The following is a 27,940-nucleotide window of genomic DNA, read 5'->3' as shown; positions in this document are numbered from 1 at the left end:
AGGAAGGTTAACTTCTGTGGTGTTGTTCTCACATGCTGAGTACATGTGAGAGGGAACATGTGAGGAAGACATGGGTAATTTGTTCTTATCTTGATATTCCACAGCCTACTATATTATTCTGTCTTTATTGCCAGTAACATTTGGTTGTCTGAAATATATTAAGAGCTTCTCTTTTTTTTTTATTACACTTTGTAGCTTTGTAACATGCGAAACTCATGATTAAAGGTAGATTAACTGTTGTTTTCTGTACTGACAGATCACAGCAGGGCTTTCATGAGACAGATTAGTCATTTTAAATAACGTGTATTATCATAACATGTTCTCTTCCTCCACTGGTTTTTCAATTCTCATAAAAAAATGGACTCCTGTAGTGGTCAGCCCTGTTGAGCCCACTCAAGAGCATCTATAATGGCAACAGCGAAGGAGTCCAAATGGAGTTTGAGGAGAAATTACTCTCCGAATTGGAATATTAAAGGTATGTTTGTCTTTTTACAACTATAGAACATATGCCCTTCTACTGCCATTTGGTGTCGTGTCCTTCTAAATTACACTTAAAAAATATGTTAACCTAAAAAATGTGCTTCATCTGTTTTAACTGGTTTTATTTAACTAAAAAAATATATATATATTTAACATCAATGTATCAACCTGAATACATTAGTTTACACCAACAAAATCAAGAAGAAACAGGTCCTTAATTTAACAATTGCAGGCTACAGTGTACATTAACATTTAAGTTTTGGGTCAACATTAGGTTATTTATTTTTTCATGACTTAACTGGTAATATGAATGTAATATTTCATCATATAGTGACCTGCATGCTTGTACAGTATTATTGTCTAAATTTTTAAGAGCAGTTAATGATCAGTTAATTTAATGATCAGTGCTGACTGAAAAAGAGGTTTAATAAGTAGGACACCTAAGAGTTGGAGCATATGCTGAGAGTTTCAGAACAGACATTAAATACCACAAATCTAGGTCATTGCCCCTTACAAAAGCAAGTAAACTCTGAGAAAACAAGGTTGAAAAGGCTTGTAACATTAAGCATCACTCATGGGAATGCTGACTATTTAAACAGGTCACAAATATGCATATACAGTACTTTTCTGGTAACAATCAGTATTTTGCGTTTTTATTTTTTTTCTCTCTTTTTTTTTTTTACAGTTTATGACACAAACATGTTTTCAGCAAACGTATGTGGAACTTTTATGTGACATCTTTAAAAAGGGGTGACTGTGTGGTAAGCAACCCACTTTTTTGTTCTACTTGCATGTTTTTTTGGACTGATAATGCATGTGCACGTGAGAAGATAGAGAAGACTAGAACTACTGTAAGCATGAAATGTAGATAACCTGACACATTATTCACTCATCATTTTAGAGGCTCAGACCAAGAAAAGCATGAAATGGATTTATTCAGTCGAGTCTTGCAAGTGGTCTTCCTCCTCCTTTTCAACTGCAAATTCTGCGGTGAGTTAAGTAATTGAGTTGAAATTCTGAAGCTGCTTTGTTTATTCTCTTTCTTAAATCCTTAAGTTTTTGGAGCAACCACTTGTTATATATGTCATGGTGTTTTGGTCTAATGGCACTCTTTTTTTAGGCTGCTACAGAATTGTATGTGCTGGAAAGTTGACAGTTGATTCAGACATAATCCACTTTGGCTCCAACTTGACAGTGCACTGCAAGTCAAGCATTGAGCGCTGTGGCAGACACTTTGCCATAGACTTTAATGGACAGACCATTTTTGAAACAACTAGTTGCTCCACAATACAAACACAGATAGCCATCAGTCAGACCACATTTTCGGTCCTCTGCAAGGTGAAAAAGCACGACAAATGGCACATTGTTTGCGGCCAGGATCTCAAAGCTGGCTGTAAGTATTCTGTATTTAAGCACTCTAAACCATATGGAACTTTTTAAGTAAAAGGACAAATTCATTGTTACATTCAGTTTAGAAACTGTTTTGTTGGGAGCCTGGGTAGCTCAGTGAGTATTGACGCTAACTACCACCCCTGGAGTCACAAGTTGAAATCCAGGGTGTGCTGAGTGATTCCAGCCAGGTCTCCTAAGCAACCAAATTGGCCCGGTGGCTAGGGAGGGTAGAATCACATGGGGTAACCTCCTCGTGGTCGCGATTAGTGGTTCTCGCTCTCAGTGGGGCACGTGGTAAGTTGTGCGTGGATCGCAGAGAGTAGCATGAGCCTCCACATACTGGGAGTCTCTGCGGTGTCATGCACAACGAGCCACGTGATAAGATGTGCGGATTGACGGTCTCAGAAGCGGAGGCAACTGAGACTTGTCCTCCACCACCTGGATTGAGGTGAGTAACCGCACCACCATGAGGAGCTACTAAGTAGTGGGAATTGGGCATTCCAAATTGGGAGAAAAAAGGGGATAAAAAAAAAAAACCAATAATATTTGTCACTGCATTGACCTGGCTACTTTAGTTTACACCAATAAATATTTTTTTTAAGGTCAGGTCAGGTAGTAATAGCTTAAAAAGCTCAAGAAATACCTTAATGTTAAATAAGTCAACTGCGGACTGGCCACAGGGAGAACCAGGACTTTTTATTTTACAGCAACCCCCAACTCAACAGCTTTTGGGCTGGTTTCTATTTAAAATCCTGGGCTGATTTCTCTTCCCAGTCCACCCCTGATTTACAGTATAGATATTTAATAATTTTTTGCTAGTGAGAGCATATTATTAAGATGACAGATTAATTGTAGTTGAAAGATTCAGATATAAATGTAACTATATGATATTATAAGAATCATTGCATAACTGTTTGAATTTTTTTTTTTTTTTTAACCTACGCACCGAAGCAACTTGGATAGATAAGCTTTTCAGTGTTTGGCGCGGACGTCTTTACTGTTTTTGTAAATGAAATAATTATCAGTTTATTATAATCAATGAAATAATGCTTGTTATTAATGATAATAACAATGTTATTACTAAAAGTTTTATTAAGTGTTACCCAGTTTGTTTTCCTTTTTGTTACAAAATGGTAGTTGTCAATATTACAAAGATTATGATGAATATGTAGCTGTTGATAGAACTGTGGTTAAATTTAACTTTGTGCTGCAGACCCTCCAGGTAAAGTGAAATTCAACTGTGTGACACACAGACATTCAGAGTATGTGAACTGTCTTCTGACAGCAACAAATGTGACATATTTAGATACAAACTACACAGTGATATTTAAGAAGTAAGTATGCCTTATTCAAAAGTGCTTTTTGTAACTGTTCATTTAAAAAATAATTCCTGTAACAAAACATTTTAAGAACATCAATGGATTCCTGTTGTACATTTTATTATTTCAATAGCGTATGTACTATCTTGCTCTGTTTTATTCCTCATAAAGCAATAAGACATCTCAGTCTCTCAAATATGAAATGCCGAAGGATGGTCATATCTCTATTCTGCGATCTGTGTTTGATGAGACAGTGACATACCAAATCTATGTAAGAGGGCGTAATGCACTAGGAGAGTCTAACTCTACTTTCACCTTCTCGGTTTGGGACAGCGGTGAGAGAACTTCACACATTTACTCTTTTATGAATCACTTTGGTTTCCTTTGAACCTGAAAGATGAAATTTCTCATTTTGGTGACATCATGTCACTCATTACAGTCATTGACCTTTCATTGTATTAAATGTGGTCTGATTAAATATTAAAGATGTGTGTATCTTTTTCTCTTACTCTGTAAAAGTGGTGTGAAACACATTTACATACCAAATGCATTTGTTTTGTCTTGTTTGGACACTTAAGTGACACAAATATCTGAATGTCAGTGAAATAGATACAAAATATCAAATCAAGTGACATATGTGGCACAAATTATGCTAGTGCATTTCCCAGAGCTAAACTTTAACATTTTGCATGTTACTTAAAGGGATAGTTCACCCAAAAAGGAAAATTCTCTCATCATACTCACCCTCATGGCATCCCAGATGTAAATGACTTTTTTTTTATCTGCTGAACACAAATGAAGATTTTTGGAAGAATATCTCAGCTCTGCAGGTCCTTGCAATGCAAATTTTGTAGCTCCAAAAAGCACATAAAGGCAGCGTAAAAGTAATCCATAAGACTCCTATGGTTAAATCTATATATTCTATGATGAATGTGGGTTAGAAACAGATACATTTTTAGGTCCATGTTTACTTTATATTCTCCTCCCTGCCCAGTAGGTGACGATATTCACGAAGAATGCGAATTGCCAAAAACAATAGAAGAAGAATGTGAAAGTAGAGATTTATAATAAAAAAAGGACTTAAATATTGATCTGTTTCTCACCCACACCTATCATATCGCTTCTGAACATATAGATTTAATCAGTGGAGTCTTATGGATTACTTTTACACTGCCTTTATGTGTTTTTTGGAGCTTCAAAGTTTTCATACTTATTCACTTGCATTGTGAGGACCTACAGAGCTGAAATATTCTTCTAAAAATCTTCATTTGTGTTCAGCAGAAGAAAGAAAGTCATCCACTTCTGGGATGGCATGAGGGTGAGCAAATGATGAGAGAATTTAAATTTTTTTTTCTTTAAACCAACTGGTGTCAAGGTCACTTTTAGTGGATGTGTGAAGTCAGTAACCCTCAAGTTCACGCAGGTGTCCTAGCAACACAGGAGTAACCACAGGTGTAGTTCAGCACATTAACTATGGACATGTTCCACAACGTTTGACAACCTAAAGTGTCCAAATATGTTTTGTCTAATTTTTTAACAGTATATTTTTGTCATTTGAACCCTAACAAACTTATTTAGTGAAATATTTAGCTTGAAAAGTGTTTGTAATATATTTCTTAAAAATAAATACCCTTGGTTTTACATTTGTGTTATATAATACAAAGATATTCATTCAAATACATTTTGGGCCAATGTATGTCACATTTTATGACATATGAAAAAAAATGTCTTGCTTAGTTATTCCAAGCACTCCAGAGATTGCAAAGATTACATTTGAAAATGGCTCCCTTTCACCCACAATATACTGGAAGAGCTCAGAAGATTCACTGAAACCAAGCCTAAGATTCAGAAGAGCAAATGATATGCAGGACTGGGTGAGAGTTAGATGTTTATTTATATATATATATATATATATATATATATATATCATCACTTATTCTGAATTTGTGGGAAATGGGTGTTGATCAACAGCAAGTTATCCATTAGATTTTAGATATATTTTTGCTCTTGTATTTGATCAGGGAATGGGAAACATCACTGAGCTTCAAGTTGGAACCATGCTGATGCAAGAAGCCTTAAAACCAATGATGTCATATCAGTTTGAATTGAGAGTGTGTGTTACTTCAGTGAACTGCAGCATGTGGAGCCATCCCTACAATGCAACAAGCCCTGGAATAGGTACAGTCGGCCTTTACATTTATTTTCATAAATAATTCATAATGGCGACTGAGAGTTCCTCAGCTTAAGAGCACAACAAAAGAGCACATGAGCAGCAGACTTTTTCTGTTTGTTCAATGGTGAATGTTTTATAATTATAATTATTATTATTATTATTATTATATTTCTTCAAAGATAGATTAGGTTATGGGTAGGTTTTTAAGTGTTTCACTTGTAAATGTTTTGACATTTATTTAATAATAATTGATTATCCAATAATGTGCCCAAGCACCCTCGCACAAACTTGATGTGTGGCGAGTCATCAAGGACACAGATAGCCATGGACTTCAGAAAGTCACAGTGTTTTGGAAGGTAATGATATCCCTTTATATAACAAGAATGTTAACCTTTAAATGTTTAAGATGTACCCTACCCATAAGTAAAAGACAAAAAAAAAAACACTTGTTGTTGTTATTCATAAAGTATTAACTTCCAAGAAGACAGAAATTGTCCTATTTAAAAAGACCAACAGAGCCACCTAATGGAGAAATTATATAATGAACTTTTTGACTTCAAAGGACATCAAATGATTATTATGTGCATCTTTAAATATCTGCACTATATCATTTCCCTTGCTCTGGAACACTGGGTCAGGGGTTATATGATAAGTTTGGTATATTATACTTATCTGTATCTGTATATTATAATTATTATGTCATATAGAACATTATCCCAGGGATAATAGACCCAGTTTGAACAATCCATGCTTTAACCATCAGTGACTGTTTACTTTTGCTGCATCTTTCAGCCTTATACATCAGAAGATTACGGTGGCAATTTGTTAGAATATAAGTTATCTTATAAAGAAGATGGCAAGGTCCATGAAGTGATGTGCTCGTCACATACCATTCATCACACACTGCTGCTGCCCTTGGGGGTTGCAAAGGTTAATGTCAGTGCTGTTACATCAGCTGGGTCTTCCCCACCTGCACATGTGAGCTTGAAATATACAGGTGAGAACTTATGCTCTGAATTTTCAAATGAAGATCATGTGATTTTTTTTACTAAGATTTTATATATATAGTTATATGAAATATTACACCTTCATTGTCGTGACAACGAAAATCTGTAATCCCGGAACTGAATAAAACTTTACACAGATAAGGTTAGTAAGCGATTTAATCACACTAAAACCATGTAAACATGTATTGTGCTTACGTCTTATGGCTATACTTTTTAAAATGATGTGTATTTTAGCGTTAATGGACTGGTCCTATCAATTAGTTGCTGGTTTTATTTATTTATTTATTTTTTTTTTTATCAACATTATGCAACAAATTTTTTTGATTGAGCTTAACTTTGGTTGAACCTGGAACATTTCTTAAAAGTTGATGTGTGTAATTTTTTTATGTAAAAGTACTTTCTCCTATCCCATCTTAATATGTAGATATAACTATAAGTAAGCCATAAGTAGGTTGATTTCACCGATAAGTGTAAACACTGTGACTCTGTACCACTTACCAAAATTGCTCTGTATGTTGAAACAAACCGGCCAGCTTGACACAGCAACATCACCAATGTAGTGAGTTTGGGGCAGGACTATCTTTTTATTTTTCGACCAATGTCAGACAGAGGTTGTATTCAGAAATCTGTTTGAAAACAACGTTTATTTTTACAGTATCTTTTAGTATTGCTAGAGGCACAGAAAACACACACCTCAACTTTAAAAGGCTTTTGATTGGGCTTTTAAAAGGCTTTTTAAAAGGCATTTTTTAACAGCTTAAGCTTAAAACCTTAAAATTAGTTTTGTAGAAAAACAGAAATTGTGAAAAATATATATTCGAAAGTATGAATTTCTTTACAAAACTAACATTTTAATTAAAAATAAATAAATAAATAAATAAAACATTTTTAATTTAAATAAATAAATAAATAAAACTAATATTTTATTTAAAAAATAAATTAATAAATACATTGATGAGTTGGACCCGAATAGTGAAAAAGAAAAAAATCCAAGTGGCTAGTATATGGGAACTCCATCAATACTGAATGTGCAAAGCTGTAATCTAGGAAAGTGGTTCCCAAACTGTAGCCACTGGTCCAAAATGGACAAACTTAATATTGAAAAGCTTTTTTTTTTTCCTGACCCACTGATATAGGATGGCTAATTTGAAGGAGCTAAAATATTCTAATGTGGAAAATAGTAATAATAAATACTGAGTGGGTGTTTCCAAACTTTTGAGTTGTAGCCTTGTGTTTGTGCCTCACAGGTAAACCAGCCCCAATCATAACATATTTAACTCCAGCAGCAGGGGGCAGTATGTATCTAGCCTGGCACTTGCCTTATTACAGTGAGGCGGTGAAAGGAGTTTTGGGTTTTGTAGTTCAGTGGCAACAGAGCCCGGTTCACTTACAATGGAAGAGATTGGGAAAAGACTACAATTCTACATTCCTGAAAGGTAAAACATATTATTCAACAAATCCAATACAGATCTTTTTAACAGATCATTATATCATATATTGTAAGAACGATGCAAAACAAGTCTAATGTATCATCTGAAATAAGGTGATGTCCATTATCCAAAATAAGTTTCATTATAAAATCATTAAACTTTTCTGAACTTGTACTTTCAGGTTTGAAAGCTGGTGTTCTTTACAACATTTCAATATACATTGAAGAAGCCAATGGGGTTTCCAACCCTGCTTTTTGTCAAGTTTATGCAAAAGAGGAGAGTAAGTTCTAGTTTACTTTTATTTGCAGTGTCTTTCTCATCTAATACTTATATATGTGTGTTATATTTACATTTACATGATGATGCTGATTATTATTATTATTGTTATTATTGTTATTATTATGTAACTACCAGGGTTGGGTGTAATCCAATTGCAAAGTAATTAGTTACTGTAATCTAATTACTTTTTTTGTAAAAAGAAAAATAATGTAATGCATTACATTTTTAATTATTGTTATTAGATTACAGTTACTGACTTTCAATTAATTTAATTCCTTTTAAGTACATTATATGGTTATGCTTATTTCTAATATATTATTTATGTAGAATACATGAATTATGGCCCCATAAGGAGTCATTGTGAAATGTGAAAGGAGAAATGTGAGGCGCTGAGTGAGTGATGACTAAAGAACAGTTTTTGTGTTCTTTTTGCTTGTGTGAAGCAATTTAGTAAGCTGCCACAAGGTGGCAGAGAATTTGTAGAATCGCATAAATAGACTGTCTATTTAATAAGTTGATACAGTAGCAGTAAAGGTAGTGAATTAGAAGTTGCTAATTGTTCAGCATTTTCCTTGTCAGGGAATGAAGGGCCCTCAATCCTCCTTTAAATTATTATAATTTTTTTAGGTCCACTGGCTGGTCCGGATGCATCAATTACCACTGTTGGGGTAAAACAAATTCTGATCCAGTGGGAACAGCTTGACCAAGAAAAACAGAGAGGATATATCACAAACTATACCATCTACATTCAGAGACACAGAGACAAGAGACTTATTGAGAACAGTGAGTAAAACAGTTGCTTGTGAGTGTGTAGAGCTTTGTGGTTTGTGTCTAAAAGTGTCTGTGTGTGAGATTGGGGGGAGGAGTGCGATGCAGTTCATGGTTTGTGCACACAGAATCACAACTTTTGTTTATTCTTTAACATCACTCTCTCGATGTTTAATCAGGACTGGTTTCATTTCACAACACTACAGGTGTCTTTAACCTCACCCCACAAATGATGCATTGCACCCTAATGTATTTAGCTCAGTGGAAAGACACTACCTGTCTTTGGTTTTAGACTCATCACTGTCACACCCACAGTTTGACTGCAGGGTTTTCCACCATTTACTTCACATCCTCTTCCAGTAACCCCACTCCCCTACACATCTACAGTACATTACTGGTCTGAAAATGATGTTGAGAACTTGTTCTAACTTACATTGTAAAATGATAATTGTTTAAAAAGTTAAGTTGGTTAAATTGTTGAAATTGTTAGAATATGGGAACCATAAATATTTTTCAATGTCCTTAATGTCAACACCCTTATAGCTTAGGGGTTTCTTAACTTAAAGACATTGTTTATGTGAGCACGTTCACCAAACGAACCTATGTCTTGGAGTAAATGCGATTACCTCCCAGTTTCCCTGGGACAAGAACTCATGTTGTAGGGATTGCACACACAATGTGCTTTCAGTAGCGTCCAGTGTTGGGTGTAATCTGATAACAAAGTAATTTGTTACTGTAATCAAATTACTTTTTAGTCAAAAAGTAATGTAACACATTACATTTTTCCATTATGTCAGATTACAGTTACTGGCTTTCAATTACTTTTAACTACATAACTATGGTTACACATACAGAATTTCTAAAATAATATTATTCATGTAGAAAACATTTACATTTAGTAATTTAAGCAGACACTTTTTTCCAAAGCGACTTACAAATGTGGAACATAGCAAGCAGTTTGTCATACAAAGTTCAACTATATCTGCAGTGTTGTACTGCCAAGAAGAAAGGCCCTAGTGTAGAAGAAAGAGACAGAGTTTTAAGTTAAGTTCAATAGTAAGTGCAATTAGTGTGGACTGGTTGAGTGCTTACGGAACAGATGAGTTTTCAGCTGGTTCTTGAATGCTGAGATGGTATCAACAGATCGTGTGAAGAACGATCAGTGGAACAGAGAAAGTGAACAATCATGAAATAGACTTTTAACCTCATTGTGATGGGACCACCATGCACCGCTTGTTCATAGACCGAAGAGAGTGAGTTGGAGCGTAGACCTGGAGAAGTGAATTGAAGTAAGATTGTGCGGTTCCATTGGCTGTCCTGAAGGCCAGAGTCAAAGCCTTGAATTTGACGTGGGCAGCTACAGCTAGCCAGTGGAGTGAAATCAAGAGTGGGGTGATATGAGCCCTTTTTGACTGATTGAAGACCAGATGCACTGCTGCATTCTGGACAATCTGTAGTGGCTTAATTGTGTTAGCTGGGAGGCCAGCCAACAGAGCATTACAGTAGTCCAGTCTTGAAATGACCAGAGCTTAGATCAGGCGCTGTGCAGCATATTCAGACAGAAAAGGTCTGATTTTCATGATATTGTAAAGCACGAATCTGCAAGACTGGACGGTTGATGAGATGTGGGCAGTAAAATTAAGCTGATCATCTACCACCACTCCCATGTTCCGAACTGTTCTGGTTGGTGTTTGTGTAGTTGAACCAAGATGAATAGTGAGGTTGTGGTCAACAGATGGGTTGGATGGGATCATGAGGAGTGATGAACAAGAGGCAGGCATAGATACAAGCTGAGACAGTAGGGTTATCAATCTGGAATGACAGGTAGAGCTGTGTATCATCTGTATAGCTGTGGTAGGAAAAGCCATGTTCCTCAGTTATCGGTCCGAGTGATGTTGTGTACATCGAAAAGAGGAGGGTCCAAGCTCTGATCCTTGAGGAACACCAGTGGTCATCTTATGTGACTTGGACACCTCTCCTCTCCAGGAGATCTTGAAAGATCTGCCAATGTGATATGACTCAAACTATCCAAGTGCAGTTCCTGTGATGCCCAGGTCAGAGAGAGTGGACAGGAGGATCTTGTAGTTCACTGTGTCAAAAGAAGCAGACATATCAATGAGGATGAGGATGTTTAAAACATGAATTATGTTCATATTTATGTCTGTTTGAGTTTCCGTGGCAGCTGAAGGGCCCCATAACAAGTCATTGTACAGGAGAAATGTGTTGTGCAGGACTTGAGTGTATGACTTGTGTATAGAAATTAACAAGGAGGAAATATTGACATTATTTTGAACTTGTTGAGTGAAAAATTGTTTTAGAAAGTAACTTAAAAGTAAAGTAACGAATAATGTGATTTAGTTTTTCAATTAAATGATAAGTAACATTATCTGATTTTAATGTTTAGAGAATTTAGAGTAATTTGTTGGGGATTACTTATTTGACTAACATACCAAACACTAGTTGTGCCACAGGGAAAGGTGAACACATTTGAATTGATGCAAAAATGTCTGATGCAGGATGGCGCCTGATAGTAATTCAGCAGTGTGGGGTAAATTTCATGGTACATGAACATTCAGAAACAGCGTGTCGATTTCCTGTGTGATCATTTAGCTCAATCATAATTTTTCTTCCGTGGATCACAAAATGACATGTTAGGCCAAATGACAGTCACTTTCATTGTATGGAATAAAAGATGCAATAAAAGTCAATGGTGACTGAGACTAACATTCTGCCTAATATCTTCTTTAATGAAGAAAAGTAACAACTATATGGGTTTGGAACATGTAAAAGTGAGTAAATGATGACATAATTTTTATTTTTGGGTAAGCTATCCCTTAAAGGTGTGCAACTGGGTCCAGATTTATATCTTGTTGCATACAGATAATTTAAAATCCCCAAATAATGTACTGCTGTGTTTGTTTTAGGTCAGAATAACTATGCTTACTGTATATGTTATGTATGGTTGTTTCATTTTGGGCTGTTTTGATTTGGCAGGGAGGCTGTTCCCAGCCAGAAGTTTCCTTGAAAATCCATTTGAATTGAACTTGTTCCACACCGCAGTTTGATTTAAATTGTACTTAGATTTTACTATTCCAATACAAAATGTATGGGTGGTGGAAAAAAGATATCACTCTCAAAGGGACAGGCCCACATTTCAGACTAAACTGAAACTGAAAACTATTCATTGATGGGCCCCACATTTACAGGACAATGACAGATGACAATACATTTTGATTTCTAATTTTACAAAATACTTGTGGTAGCACAAAACTATTAGAAAGTAAACTGTGGTTTATATGTGAGTGGGCGTGCGTATGCCCTGCCTAGTCCTGCTTGACACTGCATTGTAGTCGCACATTCTAGAGTGAAAGCTGGGATCAGTGTCATTGTCTAAATGATTTTGTGAATGGACAAGCCGATGTGTTTGTTACTAGAGTGAATCAATTAATGTCTCCAGTCCTCTATGTTATTTATGTGCCTTCTAAGAGCTACATATCTGGCTGGCGCAAATGTGACCCTACAGCTATTCTTTACTTGTGGTTTGAGGCATGACAGGAAGTAGAGGCAACAGCGGAAGACATGTGGCTATGTGCAAATGTTTCTGTCTCTTCCAACGTAAAGCTACTCTAACCAAGCTTTAACATAAATGAGTACCTTGTTACTTGGTTAGAATGTGGCTAGAAATGTCTGTTATTATCTTGTGGTGTAACAACATAAAAACACTGAAGAACCAAAAAAATAGGTGACATAAAAGTTTTCAACCAGTGTTAAATATCTCCACCCTGCTGTTGTTACAGGAGCGGTGCTATGGGATTGTTTATCATAAAAGAGTTAGTTCACCCAAAAATAAAAATAATGTCATCATTAACTCACCCTCAAGTTGTTACAAACTATATGGCTTTCTTTCTGCTGTGGAACATCTAAACAAGTGCTGTCTTATCTTAAGCATTCAAATTGAGACATGTATGCTCAAAGCATGATTCAAAGAGAAATTGTCAATCAATTTGTAATTTTTTTTTTCTTTTTTTTTTTTGCCATACAGAGTGTAAGTGAACCAAATGCATGTTTCATAAAGAATTCTTGATAACTAATGTAACATACTGTTCATCATCTATTTATATTTTGTGTGTTTTCTGCTTGCAGAAACTGTGCCTTACACATTTCCTAGATCTTTCAGTTGGGAACTGATGGGCCCACAGGAAAGTTTTGATGTCCTGATCTCTGCGTGGAACTCTGCGGGTGAAGGGCCCAAAGGAAAAGCTGTTACCTGCTACTGTCAAAAAAGCTCGATGTGTGGGGATATAGCTAAAACATATCAACTTCTTCCAGACAGGACGACAGGTGCCTTACCCTTGTGTGCAATAATGTAAATTTAAGGAAGACTCAGAGTAGAATGTAGAGTTCCTTGCCTTAAGAAAATTTGACCACAAACAGTTAGAAATATGGATCTATCCAGGAGTGTTTTTGAAGCTGTACTGCGTGTTTGGAAGTACAATATTTGGCAGTTGTGTTTTTGTTGTTAACTTTAACTTTTTGCTAATCCAAAAAGAATATAGTGTGAATTTAATAAATTTTTATTAGGGCTGGGAAATTAAACGCGTTAATTTATGCGATTAATAGTTGACTGTTTATGTTAAATGTTAAAATTGGCATATACACTCACTGATCACTTTATTAATAACACCTGTACACCTACTTATTAATGCGATTATCTAATCAGCCAATCGTGTGGCAGCAGTGCAATGCATAAAATCATACAGATATGGGTCAGGAGCTTCAGTTAATGTTCACATCAACCATAAGAAAAAATTTTATCTCAGTGATTTGGACCGTGGCATGATTGTTGGTGCCATACGGGCTGGTTTGAGTATTTCTTTAACTGCTGATCTCCTGGGATTTTCACACACAACAGTCTGTAGAATTTACTCAGATTGGTGCCAAAAACAAAAAACATCCAGTAAGCGGCAGTTCTGTGGACGGAAACACCTTGTTGATGAGTGAGGTCAATGGAGAATGGCCAGACTGGTTCTAGCTGACAGAAAGGCTACTGTAACTCAGATAACCCCTCTGCACAATTGTAGTGAGCAGAATAGCATCTCAGAATGCACAACATGTCGAACCTTGAGGCGGATGGGCTACAACGGCAAATTATTAGGGCCATAGTGTTCCTAATAAAGTTCTCAGTGAGAGTAGGCTATACATTTCCAGGAGGTGTACGCTTGACTTGACTGCACATTCTAGCACAGAAACTGATTGTGTGGAGCAGTGCATGCTTATTCATTACCTATGTCCCTTCCTAATAAACACAGGAGCAGATTTACTGTACAGAGAATGGAGACTTCACCTGCAAGCGGTGAACAAGGTGTGGGAGAGATACTTGCCCAAAAGCGCTCACTCACTGTCATCTGAACCAGTGTCAAAAGCGAAACCGTGCAAGAGAGACCCTGCATGTGCGCTATTGAGACTAAATGGCAGCCAGTGAAAATAACAGCTTTGAGATTTGAAACTTCAGCAAATTCATCTACAGAATTAAATTTGTTTTATATCTGACTAGTGTCTAATAAATCACTGGCAATGTACACTTAAGTTCATATTAAGTTTATTGAATTGACCAATTTTATCATATTATTAAAAAAGTCCACTGGAAAATGCCAGAAGCTTTCACCCAACTTTTAATTACAGCATGTCCACTGATTTTATAGCATGTAAACATATACTTGTATCAAAGATTAATACCTATAAAAATGTGTCTTATTAACTGCAGAAATACGGAACATTTTAACTCGTTTATATTTAAATAAGTGAAATAATTGATGACTAATCAATTTCTTGCAAATTCTTTGAGACAAAATATAAATATATTTTTTATTATACAGTATTTTAATGTTTGTTTTAATGGACCATGTACCATGATAATTCACGATTATTCTCAGAAAACTATGCGATTATTTAATCGTAAAAAAAATTATCGATTCACAGCCCTAATTCTTTTATGAAGAAGTTGTTCATTGAAATGTTGTCCATACATTATTCTATTACCAGCATATAGGCATTTGGTTCAAGCTGAACACATTTTCACTATTATATAGCAACCTGTATGGTAAGAGTTAAGGTGCAAGACTACACCTAGAAAATGTGCTTCTTATGGTAACATCTAAATAACTGGTTTGATTCAAGTCAAAAATATTATTTGACACATCTGAATCAAGCTGACTACATTAGGTTACACCAACAAAACTAGAACTAGTTAGAACTAGTTCCTTAGTGTTAACGTCATGGTTACTTGTGTAACCTCTGTTCCCTGATGGAGGGAACGAGACGTTGTGTCGATGTAGTGACACTAGGGGTCACTCTTGGGAGCCCGAGACACCTCTGGTCTTTGATAAAAGGCCAATGAAAATTGGCGAGTGGTATTTGCATGCCACTCCCCCGGACATACGGATATAAAAGGAGCTGGTATGCAACCACTCATTCAGGTTTTATGCTGAGGAGCTGATATAAGGACCGGCCATTTCAGCGGGTAGTTCAGCGTTGTGGCAGGAGGGACACAACGTCTCGTTCCCTCCATCAGGGAATGGAGGTTACACAAGTAACCATGACGTTCCCTATCTGTCACTCACTCGACGTTGTGTCGATGTAGTGACACTAGGGGTCCCTATACGAAACGCCACAATTGGCTGAACTGTGTTACGTGAACTGGCGGTGTGTGGTGGGCAGACTACTGTGTGCCTCATAGCCAGCACACCAGGTCGACACGTAACCTCCCCCAACATAGTTATGAGTGTCGAACGGCCCTTTGGGGACAAGTTGGCTACCCAAGAGATAGAGATAGGCTTAATCCAGTCATGGCCTCTTTTCCCCTTCTCTTTTTTCCACTCCCTAAAAAAGAAGGGGGATTATCTGACTGGGCCGCCAGGTCTAGTCGGGGGGTGTCCCTCCCCAGGGGAAGACACTGCGGAGACCACACCTCGCCCAAAGGGAGGGGGGGTATTTAAGTGGAAGAATACGTCACATGGTCTTTCCAACCATGTGGAGAGTCTTCAAGGTAGATCCTACCCAATGGGGGAGGAGTTACTACAAACATGGAGACTGAGGCTCTGCCCAAGGAAGACGCAGTTTGCCAACGGGGAAATGAATTAGCGGAAGATATACATCGCATGGGGTTAGCCTTACAGGGAACCACCACATGCAGAGCACCTACCCCAGAACAGGACTCTTAGTTAGCACGTGTACTGGGCCGGCAGCGAGTCTCTCCGAACACTCAACTGCCACAGGGCTCGGAGGAAGTCAACCAGGGAACAAAACTTGTGAACACTACTGGGAATAAATGGTGCACGTCTTCAGCTCAAAAGGAGGTGGAAGGCGCTATGTGCAAGCGATACACCCGGCCGGCTACCCCGGGCTTATCCACTTGTATTGCGTGCCACTACCTGGGACGAAACCGGTTCCACCCGGAGGTTGTAGAACCTTGCAAAGGTGTTGGGTGTTGCCCAGCCTGCTGCTCTGTAAATGTCTGTTAGAGAGGCACCCCTGGCAAGGGCCCAGGAAGCAGCTACACCCCTGGTAGAATGGGCTCGTAGCCCTACCGGGGGCGGCATGTCCTGGGCGTGATATGCCATAGTTATGACGTCAATGAGCCAGTGGGCGATCCTCTGCTTGGAGAGAGCGCTTCCTTTCCGCTGTGCACCAAAGCAGACAAAGAGCTGCTCAGAGATCCTAAAGCTCTGCATGCGATCCAAATAGATGTGTAAAGCACGCACTGGACACAGCAACGACAGGGCTGGGTCTGCCTCCTCCTGGGGCAGCGCTTGAAGGTTCACCACCTGGTCCCTAAAAGGGGTGGTGGGAACCTTGGGCACATAGCCCGGTTGGGGTCTCAGGATCACGTGAGAGTAACCCGGACTGAACTCCAGGCACGTTTCGCTGACAGAGTACGCTTGCAGGTCACCTACCCTCTTGATGGAAGTGAGCGCAGTCAGGAGGGCAGTCTTCAAGGAGAGTGCCTTAAGCTCGGCTGACTGCAAAGGCTCAAAGGGTGCTCTCTGTAGACCCTGAAGAACTACAGATAGGTCCCATGAGGGAACGAGGTGCGATCTGGAGGGATTCAGCCTCCTGGCACCTCTTTGGAACCTGATGATCAGGTCGTGCTTCCCTAAGGACTTACCGTCGACTGCGTCGTGGTGTGCTACTATGGCGGCAACGTACACCTTCAAGGTGGAAGGGGACAGCCTCCCTTCCAACCTCTCCTGCAGGAAGGAAAGCACTGATCCGACTGCGCATCTCTGGGGTCTTTCCGTCGGGAAGAACACCACTTAGCGAACAGACGACACTTAAAGGCATACAGGCGCCTCGTAGAGGGGGCCCTAGCCTGAGTGATCGTGTCTACCACCGCAGGTGGTAGGTCGCTTAGGTCTTCCGTGTCCCATCCAGGGGCCAGACATGGAGATTCCAGAGGTCTGGTCGCGGGTGCCAGAGGGTGCCCCGTCCCTGAGAAAGAAGGTCCTTCCTCAGGGGAATTCTCCGAGGGGGGCTGTCGCGAGGAGCGTGAGGTCCGACAACCACGTCTGGGTGGGCCAGTAGGGTGCTAACAGGACAACCTGCTCCTCGTCCTCCCTGACCTTGCACAGGGTCTGTGCAAGTAGGCTCACTGGGGGAAACGCATATTTGCATAGGCCAGGGGACCAGCTGTGTGCCAGCGTGTCTATGCCGAGGGGAGCCTCGGTGAGGGCGTACCAGAGCTGGCAGTGGGAGGATTCTTGGGAGGCGAACAGGTCCACCTGTGCCATCCGAATCGACTCCAAATCAGCTGGACCACCTGAGGGTGGAGTCTCCACTCTCCCCTGAGGGTAACCTGCCGTGACAGCGCATCCGCAGTAGTGTTGAGGTTGCCCGGGATGTCAGTGGCTCGCAGCGACTTGAAGTGCTGCTGACTCCAGAGGAGGAGACGGCGGGTGAGTTGTGACATACAACGAGAGCGCAGACTGCCTTGGCGGTTGACATATGCTACCGTTGCCGTGTTGTCTGTCCGAACTAACACGTGCTTGCCCTGGATCAACGGCCGAAACCTCCGCAGGGAGAGCAGAATTGCCAACAACTCGAGGCAGATGATGTGCCAATGCAGTCGCGGGCCCGTCCACAGGCTGGCGGCAGCGTGCCCATTGCAAACAGCACCCCAGCCCATTTTGGAGGCGTCTGTCGTGACCACGACGCGCCTGGAGACCAGTTCTAGTGGAACACCTGCCAGTAGAAATGAGAGGTCGGTCCAAGGGCTGAAAAGACGGTGACAGACCGGCGTGATGACCACGCGATGTGTCCCGTGGCGCCATGCCCATCTTGGTACTCGAGTCTGGAGCCAGTGCTGAAGCAGTCTCATATGCATCAACCCGAGCGGGGTGGCTACCGCCGAGGATGCCATATGCCCAGGAGCCTCTGAAAAAGTTTCAGTGGAACCGCTGTTTTCTGTTTGAACGCCTTCAAACAGGCCAGCACCGACTGGGCACGCTCGTTCGTGAGGCGCGCTGTCAAAGCGACTGAGTCCAACTCAAACCGAGAAAAGAGATGCTCTGAACCGGGAGGAGCTTGCTCTTTTCCCAGTTGACCCGAAGCCCTAGTTGGCTGAGGTGTGAGAGCACCAGGTCCCTGTGTGTGCAACAACATGTCTCGAGAGTGAGCTAGGATTAGCCAGTCTTTGAGATAGTTGAGAATGCAAATGCCCACCTCCCTTAACGGGGCAAGGGCAGCCTCTGCGACCTTCGTGAAGATGCGAGGAGACAGGGACAGGCCGAAAGGGAGGACTTTGTACTGATACGCCTGACCCTTGAATGCAAACCGCAGGAAGGGTCTGTGTCAAGGAAGGATCGAGACGTGGAAGTACGTGTCCTTCAGGTCTACCGCTGCAAACCAATCTTGATGCCGGACGCTCGCCAGAATGCGTTTTTGCATCAGCATCTTGAACGGGAGTCTGTGTAAGGCCTGTGTTCAGTACTCGCAGGTCCAAGATTGGCCGCAACCCACTGCCTTTTTTCGGTACGATGAAGTAGGGGCTGTAAAACCCCTTCTTCATCTCGGCTGGAGGGACAGGTTATATCGCGCCCTTCCATAGGAGGGTAGCGATCTCCGTGCACAAGGTAGCAGCGTTTTTGTTCTTGACCAAGGTGAAGTGAATACCGGGAGGAAGAAAACCGCTCTTTTGCTGAACTGTTGGGTACCGCAGCCACTTGGGCATGCGGCAAAATCAAACAAAAAGGCAACAAAAGATTTTCCACCTGACCCTCCACCAGGGGATGGAGAGGTCTTCTTACCAGCTCCAGGTGAGTGGGTTCCTTCATCCTTGGGTCGCCCATCTCAGGGGTGCTTTGACGACCTCCGTGGGTTCTTAGGCACCGACTGTGAGACGGGTGGCGTCTGCTTCCTGCGGTGGGCTCCACGCCGGGGCCGGGCCGAAGGGGCGGGCTGCGGGGGAGCCGGTGCAGTCACCGCAGGGGGACGCCCTTGGCGACGGGGTGCGGGATCTTGAGCCGCGCCGGGGCAGGATGTGCCGGATCGCCTCCGTCTGCTGCTTCACCGCCGAGAACTGCTGGGCAAAGTTCTCGATAGTGTCGCCGAATAGGCCAGCCTGGGAAATGGGGGCAGCAAGAAACCGTGTCTTGTCGGCCTCACCCATCTCGACCAGGTTGAGCCAAATGTGGCGCTCCTGGACCACTAGTGTGGCCATCGTCCGCCCGAGAGACCGCGCCGTGACCTTCGTTGCTTGGAGAGCGAGGTCGGTCGCCGAGCGCAGTTCCTGCATCAAATCTGGGGCGGAACTACCCTCGTGCAGTTCTTTCAGTGCCTTGGCTTGGTGGACCTGCAGGAGAGCCATGGCGTGCTTGTCCAGCAGCGCTGTAGGCTTTAGCCGTCAGGGACGACGTGAGCCTACAGGGCTTGGACGGGAGCTTAGGGCGTCCATGCCAGATGGCAGCGCTCTGCGGGCATAGGTGCACCGCGAGCGCCTTATCCACCAGGGAAATCGCCGTATAGCCCCTGGCCGCCCCGCCATCGAGGTTAGTGAGAGCGGGGGAACTGCGGAATCGGGGCCGGGCAGTGAAAGCTGCCTCCCACGATTTCGTCAGCTCCTCGTGCACTTCCGGGAAGAATGGCACTGGAGCGGGGCGTGGCTGCTTTGAGCGGCGCCACGAGCCCAGGAACCAATCATAAAGCTGCGAGGGTTCAGGGGAGAGCGGAGGGTTCCACTCTAACCCGACGCTCGCGGCCGCCCAGGAAATCATGTCTGTCATTTTGGCATCAGCCTGTGACTGGGCAATCGTCCCTGAGGAGGGAAGCCCAGCTGAGGCTTCTGCGTCCGACTGGACAAGCCCGCTCTCCGATGCTGCGCTCGAAAGCTCATCATCTTCGCGGGCTCCGAACAAGAAGCCAGACTTGCCGTGAGACGAGCCGGCGAACTCATCCGGAAGCCCGACTGGGGAATGGGAGGTCCGCGGGGGGATACCCGGCAGATGCGATCCCATTGGGGTCCCCAAATCGCCCCCAGTGCTAGCCGCGCTGGCCTCATACCCGTAGGTAGAAGGACCGAGGCGGGGAGCCGCTTACGGTTTCTTACGAAAGCAAGCTGCGACCGCAACGTTGCCATGGTCATGTTCTCGCAATGAGAACATTTATCATCCACAAACGCTGCCTCCGTGTGGGTCGCGCCCAGACACGAAAGACAGCGATCATGACCATCCGAAGTTGAGAGATAACGACCGCAACCAGGAATAAAACACAATCAGAAAGGCATCTTTAAAAAGACGCGTCTTTAAAAAGACGTTCCGTGTGTGCCGCTCTTTTAGAGAAATATATACTCTTTTAGAGGAAAAAAGCTCTTTCAGAAAATATACTCTCTTGTTTTCTGCCGAAGCACCCAGGGGCGTTCTCTGCAGTGTACCAGTGCAGAGGAGGGAGAAGCCACTGAAATGCGCCATCAGATCCAGCAGAGGTGAATGAACAGTAGAATTCAGCTCAATGAGCATGACCGATCGGCTCCAAAGAGAAAATCTGAATGAGTGGTTTCATACCAGCTCCTTTTATACCCGTATGTCCGGGGGAGTGGCATGCAAATACCACTCGCCAATTTTCATTGGCCTTTTATCAAAGACCAGAGGTGTCTCGGGCTCCCAAGACACAACGTCGAGTGAGTGACAGATAGGGAACTTGTGTACAATGCATACTCAATGCATTATGTATTTGTGCACTTTTACTTTCATAAAGTATTATAAAGTATATAGTATATTTTCTAATCCTTGTGTTATTGTCTACTTTCCAGATGGAATGGTTGCTGGATTTTGTTTGGCAGCTGCAGTTCCTATGGTGATCCTTGCCAACCTGATGTACCTGAAATGTGTGCGGCAAAGGTGAAGTGCTCAACGAGGGGGTTATGATTTTACTAAGTGTAAAACACTTTGCACTTTCATTTGTGCAGATAGTTTCACAATGTGGATAATTCCAGCAGTCTTTCATAATGTTACAGTCATAATCAGTCAGAATGTAACGTCAAAGTGTTTGTGAAATGTTCAGAATAATTAAACTGCTGAGGTGGGAAAAAAAATAACATAACCTTTAAATAGCCTATTGAACATATTGAAGGTGTTTAGAGTGATAATGTGCAGAAGTTTATTTGTAACTCCCCTTTCCCCTTTTTTCTTTGTCAAAAAATCTCTTTACAGAATGATGAAGATGTGCATGTCGATGGGAGTCACTTGGCTGTTTGAAATTTTACCTAAATTTGACAACAGCAATGCTATAAAACTACTAAAGGTAAAAAATAAAATAAAATAAAAATATATATATATATATATATATATATATATATATATATATATATATATATATATATATATATTTAGTCAAATCAATCAAATTTAGTGCAACCAACATGCAATGGTGTGAATTTGGAGGCTTTTGCCTATTGGAACCGATGTCTATTACAGTTTTTCTCGATTGCTTAAACACTATAACCAGGCTTTTGAACTAAAATTTCAAAACCATAATGCCATTTATCAAAAAGCACACCCATTTCCCTAAACTATAAACACTATTCCCCTGTGACACATGAGTCAGATTTGTTGAACTGTCACTGCAAAACTCTACACACAAATCCCTTCATTTCTCATTGCCTACACCATGTGGTCATTTAGAAAGCACTAGTATTCAATGTTGTTCACTCAAGTCAGCGCAGCTTGAGCTCAATTAGCACACAATTACCCAGGTGGAAACACTAAGTGTCAAAATTGATCACACACCAATCAGAAACTTCAATAAATAGATAAAAGGGCACGAGTCAGTTCATTTGGTTTTGGAACAATGGATCCAGAGAGATGTGAAGGAAGAGGTCAAGGACACCGGAGAGAAGGAGGAGGAAGAGCAGTAGGGAGTGGAGGAGGAGGAAGAAGAGGACGACGACGAGGAAGGGGAAGGGCAAGGAGACAAGCAGTCTCGGATGAAATTCGTGCCACTCTAGTTGACCATGTCCATGGTATGACTATGAGGGATGCTGGGGCAGAATAATTTTTTTGTTGTTGTTTGGTGTATTGTACTGTACAGGTACATTTAAGGAATAAAAAATTTGCAAGTGTGTACATTTGCATCTTTTGTTGTGTTCATTGAATGGTTTTGAGTGGAGAGCTTCATTTTGACCTGAAAATAGGAAGTTTGGGGAATTGGGTGAGAAGTTATGGATTTGTGTTTCGAGAAAAGGAGGCATAATTTCAAGAAGTGTTTAAGCAATCGAGAAAAACGTATCTTTGAGAATTCTCCTAGTGACAAAAGTTTAAGTGAATCTTGCAGTGATCTCAGAAGATCTGAGAGCACGAAGAGTTGCTGATGATCACAAGGTTGGATATTCATAAAGTCATTCTTCGATCAGTCACAACTCCAGATGTCATTCAACTAGCACTTCTCCAAGATCAAAGCATCCTGAACTTTATAGGAGATCACAATGAACCAACATTACAGATAAAGATTGTAAGCATTGATTCTGTCGGCTAAAATCAGTGTCCAAGAATCCACTTTGAGGAACACCCTGAACAATAAGTATCCTGAGGAAGAAACCATAGCTGTCTAGTTCAACATTACAACATTACCGAAGTTTGCCAAGAACCACCTAAGTGATCTGTGGACGCATGACAAAAATATGGAACTTATTTTTATTTTGTACAAGTAAAAAAAAAAAACACTTCCCAAACACGGTAGCAAAAATGTATTGGAAGTGTGTAATTTCAACGTTGGCGTGTGTCAGGCTGGATGTGATACTCAAGAGGAATGTTTTGATAGCGCCAAAGTCTTACACTTTTAGGTGAAATCAACCTACAATGGCTTAAGCATGACTCTTACACCTCTACAATAGTTGAAGCTGAAACATTTTGTCGAGATCTTACCCATATTTGAGATATTGGAAAAAATGAGCAGTTTATGCAAGACAATCTGTAATGTATGATGATTTGGCTACTAGATCTATTTGCTTTAGTGAATGTGTACCTCCCTGGCCGCTATGTTATATTTGTCATTGGGAAAGAGGATCTGGGAAAGAGTTCAATAGAGAGTAAAAAAGCTGCTTGCCACACAGTTTTGCCTTCTGTGATTTTAACGTTTTTTGGGGGGGCCTGTTAGTGTTTGGTGTTCTTGTTGCTTCCATAACCGATGTTAGGCATCAACATCTGACCCTTGAAGCGCCGGCACACTCTTTTGTCAATACCTCTGGGCTTTCTCCAGTTTTTCTACAAAGGAATTGCATATTATATCACATAACATAAGCCTCCATAAACTACCAGTTCACTTCTAAAAGCAGGTGGTTGAAAAGTACGAAAGCAAACCAAAGATTAAACGAATAGTTCAAAGATATTTGAATGGAGATATGATATTTGTTTGTCCATACAATGCAAGTGAATGGGGACCAAATTTTCAAACTCCAAAAAGGACATAAAGGCAAAATAAAAGTAATCAATACGACTCCATTGGTTTAATCCATGTCTTCTGAAGCGATCCAGTTAGTTTTGTGTGAGAACAGACCAAAATGTAACTCCTTTTTTACTGTACATCTTGCCATTTCAGTCTCTAGGCATGATCATCATTTTAAGCTCAATTGCCCTTCCTAGTGCTTAACGCATGCACAGAGCACTAGATGGCACTAGGAAGTGTAATCGAGCTTGAAATCATGATCGCCAAGTAGACTGCTGATGTCAAGATTTATAGTAAATAAAAGTTAGATTTTGGTCAGTTCTCATCCAAAAATGATCAGATCACTCAAGACATTGATTACACCGCTAGTGTCTTATGGGTTACTTTTAAGCTATATTTATGTTCTTTTTGGAGCTTTACAGTTTTGGTCCCTATTGACAAATTATAGCCCAAAACTATCAATGATATGTAGCAGTTTGTAAAGATGAAAGTGAGTTAAAATGTCTCCATCTATAGGGTTAACACACTTGATCACACTCTATATACTGTATATTTGTGTTTATTAAAATTACATTGCAACCTTAAAGTTTTTAAAAAAAACAAATTATTTTAATTCTGTCATCATTTACGCACCCTCATGTTGTTCTAAAGCCGTATGGCTTTCTATCTTGTGTGAAACACAAAAGAAGATATTAGGGAGAATGTTAGAGACTGATAGCTTTAGTCGCCATTCATTCATTCAAATGATGACAGAATTACAATTTTTGAGTGTACTTTTCCTTTACAATTGTGAGTCTTCTTCACACTGCACCTAATTTTGCTAACAGATTTTTTCTTTTGCTCTTAGGATGACAGTTACAGTCCCTGGGGACCTCTCACTGAGGACAATGATCCCCCCTTAACTCCCATTGAGGAAGTTTCTCTATCTTGGGAGAGGCAAGACTCTTATCCAACTGTGCTTCATGAGGATGTCACAGAAACACCAGTTGTTGGGCAAATTTGTATAGATTGTCCTTATAAACCTCAGTTATTGAATACTTCACTGCAAATTGGAGAAGAGACTACAGAAGAAGAGATAAAGGAGGATGAGGAGGACCAATTTCCTTTGCTGGTGTCTCCATCACATGTGCTGCATGACTTCAGTTTGGATTTTACCAGTATTCCTGTGATACATGGACATCTTAATAGCTTCTTAGCTATGGATGGGACGCTCAGGTCCTTGAATGTTCTTGGAGACCTGCTTTCCAACCCTCTGGATGTTTCTGATAAAGAAGAGGAGGAGACAAGGATGGAAACATTGGGAGATGTTGGGCAGAGCTCTTTCACAAGCCAGTCTATACTACCTAATGACCTGCTGGAGAGCTGCCTAAGAGGGCCTGTCTTTAATTCCATTCCATACTCCCCACAAGGGGTTTGCCATAGTTTTCCAATGCCAGAAGAGGTTTAGGCATTCTGTTGTAAAGGAGTGTCTGTTCCCAAAGGGCTGTCACCAAACTTTCACATCTTTAATTATGTACTGTACAATAATATTCGAAGTGCATGCATGCTGAATTCAACTTTTGACAATAAATATAATCATGCAAGGCATTTTAAAACAACCAAGTTGCACTAACAGACAGAATATTTTACTAAGCATTATTTATTTTTTTTATGATTTTACAGTAATGAGGCTCTTTAGCCTGTACTATCTTGCCAACGAAGACTTGCTTTATATTCTTAATTGGGTCATATCATGGGAAATTAAGTTGTCCTTGATCTTTTGAAATAAAATAGTTCCATTGTACTATGAAGACATGCTGTAACTTCAGAACTCAAAAAACATTCAATTAAAAAAAAAAAAAAAAAAGCTTATTTTGAAATCCTTGGATTTCTGATCTCATGGATTACATGGATACATTAACATATGACAGCTCATATTTACATGTCAATGATGCCTATTCTGTGTTTAGAAGTGTTGCTTACTCATTGGTAGTAAGAATGAAGTAGGATATTTTTTATAAACAACAGAAGAACTAATGATGAGAGAAAAAATGTGGAAAAGTTTGACAAACCTTAACTTACATTGTCAGTGGACCTCAGAAAAAAATAATGATGAAAAAAACTATTGACATGAGCCTTTCAAATTTGTGAAATTCCTGTCTGGCTTTGTTAAACACATGTTTAAAAAAAAATGTCTTCCAGATGTAAACACACATCAAATAGACATCTGTCTACGTATGCTATCAGGGCTGTCATCTTTCTCTTTCCTTTTCATCTTCCTGTCATATTCATAGCCACTTCTCTTTCTCTAGAAAACCATTTTACAAACAGATAGTTTTTAATTTTGGATGTAAAATTTGTACAAAAATATCAGATAATATGTCTTCAGATGAAAGGTCATGAAATCCTATGTGAAAATCAAAAATGAATATAAAGGAGACAGACAACAAGACTGCTTCACATGTTTGTATTTAAATGGGTCATGACATTCCTTTTTTATTATTTTAAGATGTTCATTGAGGTTCACTTATAATATTAGTGAAGTTTTTTTGCACAAAAAAAGTCATATATTTGTAAAAATAAAAAAAAAAATAAAATCACTTTCCACTCTCATTATGACCCTCTGTCAAAAACGCTTGGTTTTGGTGCTGCTTCTCCTTAAGACTTGAGACTAAATGCCCATTGTTATGATTGGCTTTCTGCTCTTGACCTGCTCACTCTACCTGCTACTAGGTGGGCTACTGATTGTTTTAGAGGCGGTCAGATGCAAATGTCTATCACAGTGTGACATCACAATGAGGAGGAAGTAAAGGACGAGTCATTTTGGCTGCTGGTTTCAACAAATGGTCTTTTTGCTGTGAAAAGGAAGTTTTGAGTTCTGAAACATACAGTATGTTTTTATAGTACAATGATCTCTTATATGTCAAAAGATCAAGGAAAATTTTAATCCTCATGTCATGACCCCATTAATGAAAAGACAAGATTTTGTATGAATTATGTACATGAGCAAATTGTAAAGTACATGTAGAGACTATACAACAGTGATTCTTTAAAAAAACAAAAAACAAATACAAGCTGTTAATATTGTTCACATCTTTCTGCCCTTGATTGTGATTAAGGCACTTTTTAATATTTCAATCATATAGGACATGCGAGCTCACAATTATGAACACATTTCTCAGACAGTCACAAGGGACTTTAGATTCTATGTGTGCATGCTTAAAATAGTTTTAGGAGAAAAGTAAGCATATTTGACTAGATTACACAAAACACTTGTACCAGAACAGCACGTGTTACCAAGCTCATTCAGCAGGAACCACAACTTGTTTTAGTGTTTATATTTTTGAATAATGGTAAATTCAAGAGGTAAACAGGCCTTGGACTGTGCTCCAGAGATGTACTGTAATTTTTACCTTTTTAAAGTACAAATGATTAAAAGGGATAGCTCACCCAAAAATTCTCTCATCATTTATTCACTTTCATGCCATCCCAGATGTGAATTACTTTCTTTCTTCTGCTGAACACAAAAGAAGATTTTTAGAAGAATATCTCAACTCTTTAGGTCCTTTAAATGCAAGTGGATGGTGATCAGACCTTTGAAGCTCCAAAAACTCCATAAAGGCAGCATAAAAGTAATCCATGTGACTCCGGTGGTTTAATATATGTCTTCTAAAGCAATGCAATAACTATGGGTGAGAAACAGATCAACATTTCAATCCTTTTTTACTATAAATCTCCACTTTCACATTCACTTTCAAAATGTGACTCAAATATTGATCTGTTTCTCATCCACACATATTATATAGCTTCTGAAGACAGAATTTTAACCACTGGGGTCTTATGTATTACCTTCACACAGCCTTTATGTGATTTTTGGAGCTTAAAAGGTCTGGTCACCATTCACTTGCATTGTACGGACCTACAGAGCAGCAATATCTAAATATCTTAAAATCTTTTTTGTTTTCTGTGGAAGAAAGAAAGTCTCGCACATCTAGGATGGCATGAGGGTGAGTAAATGTTGAGAGAAGTTTCATTTTTGGGTGAACTATCCCTTTAAGAGATGATAAGCAGAATGTTATGGACTGAGAGCCTCAGTTACCATTTACTTTGATTGCATCTTTTTTTCCATACAGTGAAAGTGAGTGGTAACAGAGACTGTTAGTCCCTAACCTTTTGCCTACT

The 27,940-nt window shown here is 40.1% G+C and overlaps 1 protein-coding gene across 2 annotated transcripts; it reads left to right on the top strand.

Annotated features, from left to right (window-relative positions):
• il23r (interleukin 23 receptor) lies at window positions 1-27,320 on the top strand. 2 transcript variants are annotated; one of them, XM_051706887.1, is made up of 18 exons: window positions 1-74; window positions 372-475; window positions 1,166-1,241; window positions 1,384-1,470; window positions 1,601-1,873; window positions 3,086-3,206; window positions 3,363-3,526; window positions 4,929-5,065; window positions 5,213-5,369; window positions 5,638-5,720; window positions 6,157-6,361; window positions 7,619-7,807; window positions 7,983-8,081; window positions 8,708-8,863; window positions 12,992-13,189; window positions 21,150-21,237; window positions 21,550-21,640; window positions 24,627-27,320. In XM_051706887.1, exons 4-18 carry the CDS (start codon window positions 1,407-1,409, stop codon window positions 25,224-25,226), a joined length of 2,625 nt encoding a protein of 874 aa, XP_051562847.1. In that variant the 5' UTR covers window positions 1-74; window positions 372-475; window positions 1,166-1,241; window positions 1,384-1,406; the 3' UTR covers window positions 25,227-27,320. The 2 variants fall into 2 exon arrangements, with proteins under 2 accessions (XP_051562847.1, XP_051562846.1); XM_051706886.1 differs by lacking the exons at window positions 1-74; window positions 372-475 and having other exon boundaries at window positions 1,054-1,241; window positions 1,382-1,470.
• Window positions 27,321-27,940: the final 620 nt, after the last annotated feature.

The sequence above is a fragment of the Myxocyprinus asiaticus genome, chromosome 9 (genome assembly GCF_019703515.2).
Source record: "Myxocyprinus asiaticus isolate MX2 ecotype Aquarium Trade chromosome 9, UBuf_Myxa_2, whole genome shotgun sequence".
Lineage (NCBI taxonomy): Eukaryota > Metazoa > Chordata > Actinopteri > Cypriniformes > Catostomidae > Myxocyprinus > Myxocyprinus asiaticus.
This window is presented reverse-complemented; position numbering and strand designations above follow the sequence as displayed.

What these genes read in the sequence shown, in the direction of transcription:
- il23r (XM_051706887.1), top strand. Translation starts at nt 1,407, where the DNA reads ATGGATTTATTCAGTCGAGTCTTGCAAGTGGTCTTCCTCCTCCTTTTC. An exon ending in CCAGGATCTCAAAGCTGGCT is followed by an intron (nt 1,874 to 3,085) that starts GTAAGTATTCTG and finishes TTTGTGCTGCAG; the next exon opens with ACCCTCCAGGTAAAGTGAAA. An exon ending in TCTTCCAGACAGGACGACAG is followed by an intron (nt 13,190 to 21,149) that starts GTGCCTTACCCT and finishes TCTACTTTCCAG; the next exon opens with ATGGAATGGTTGCTGGATTT.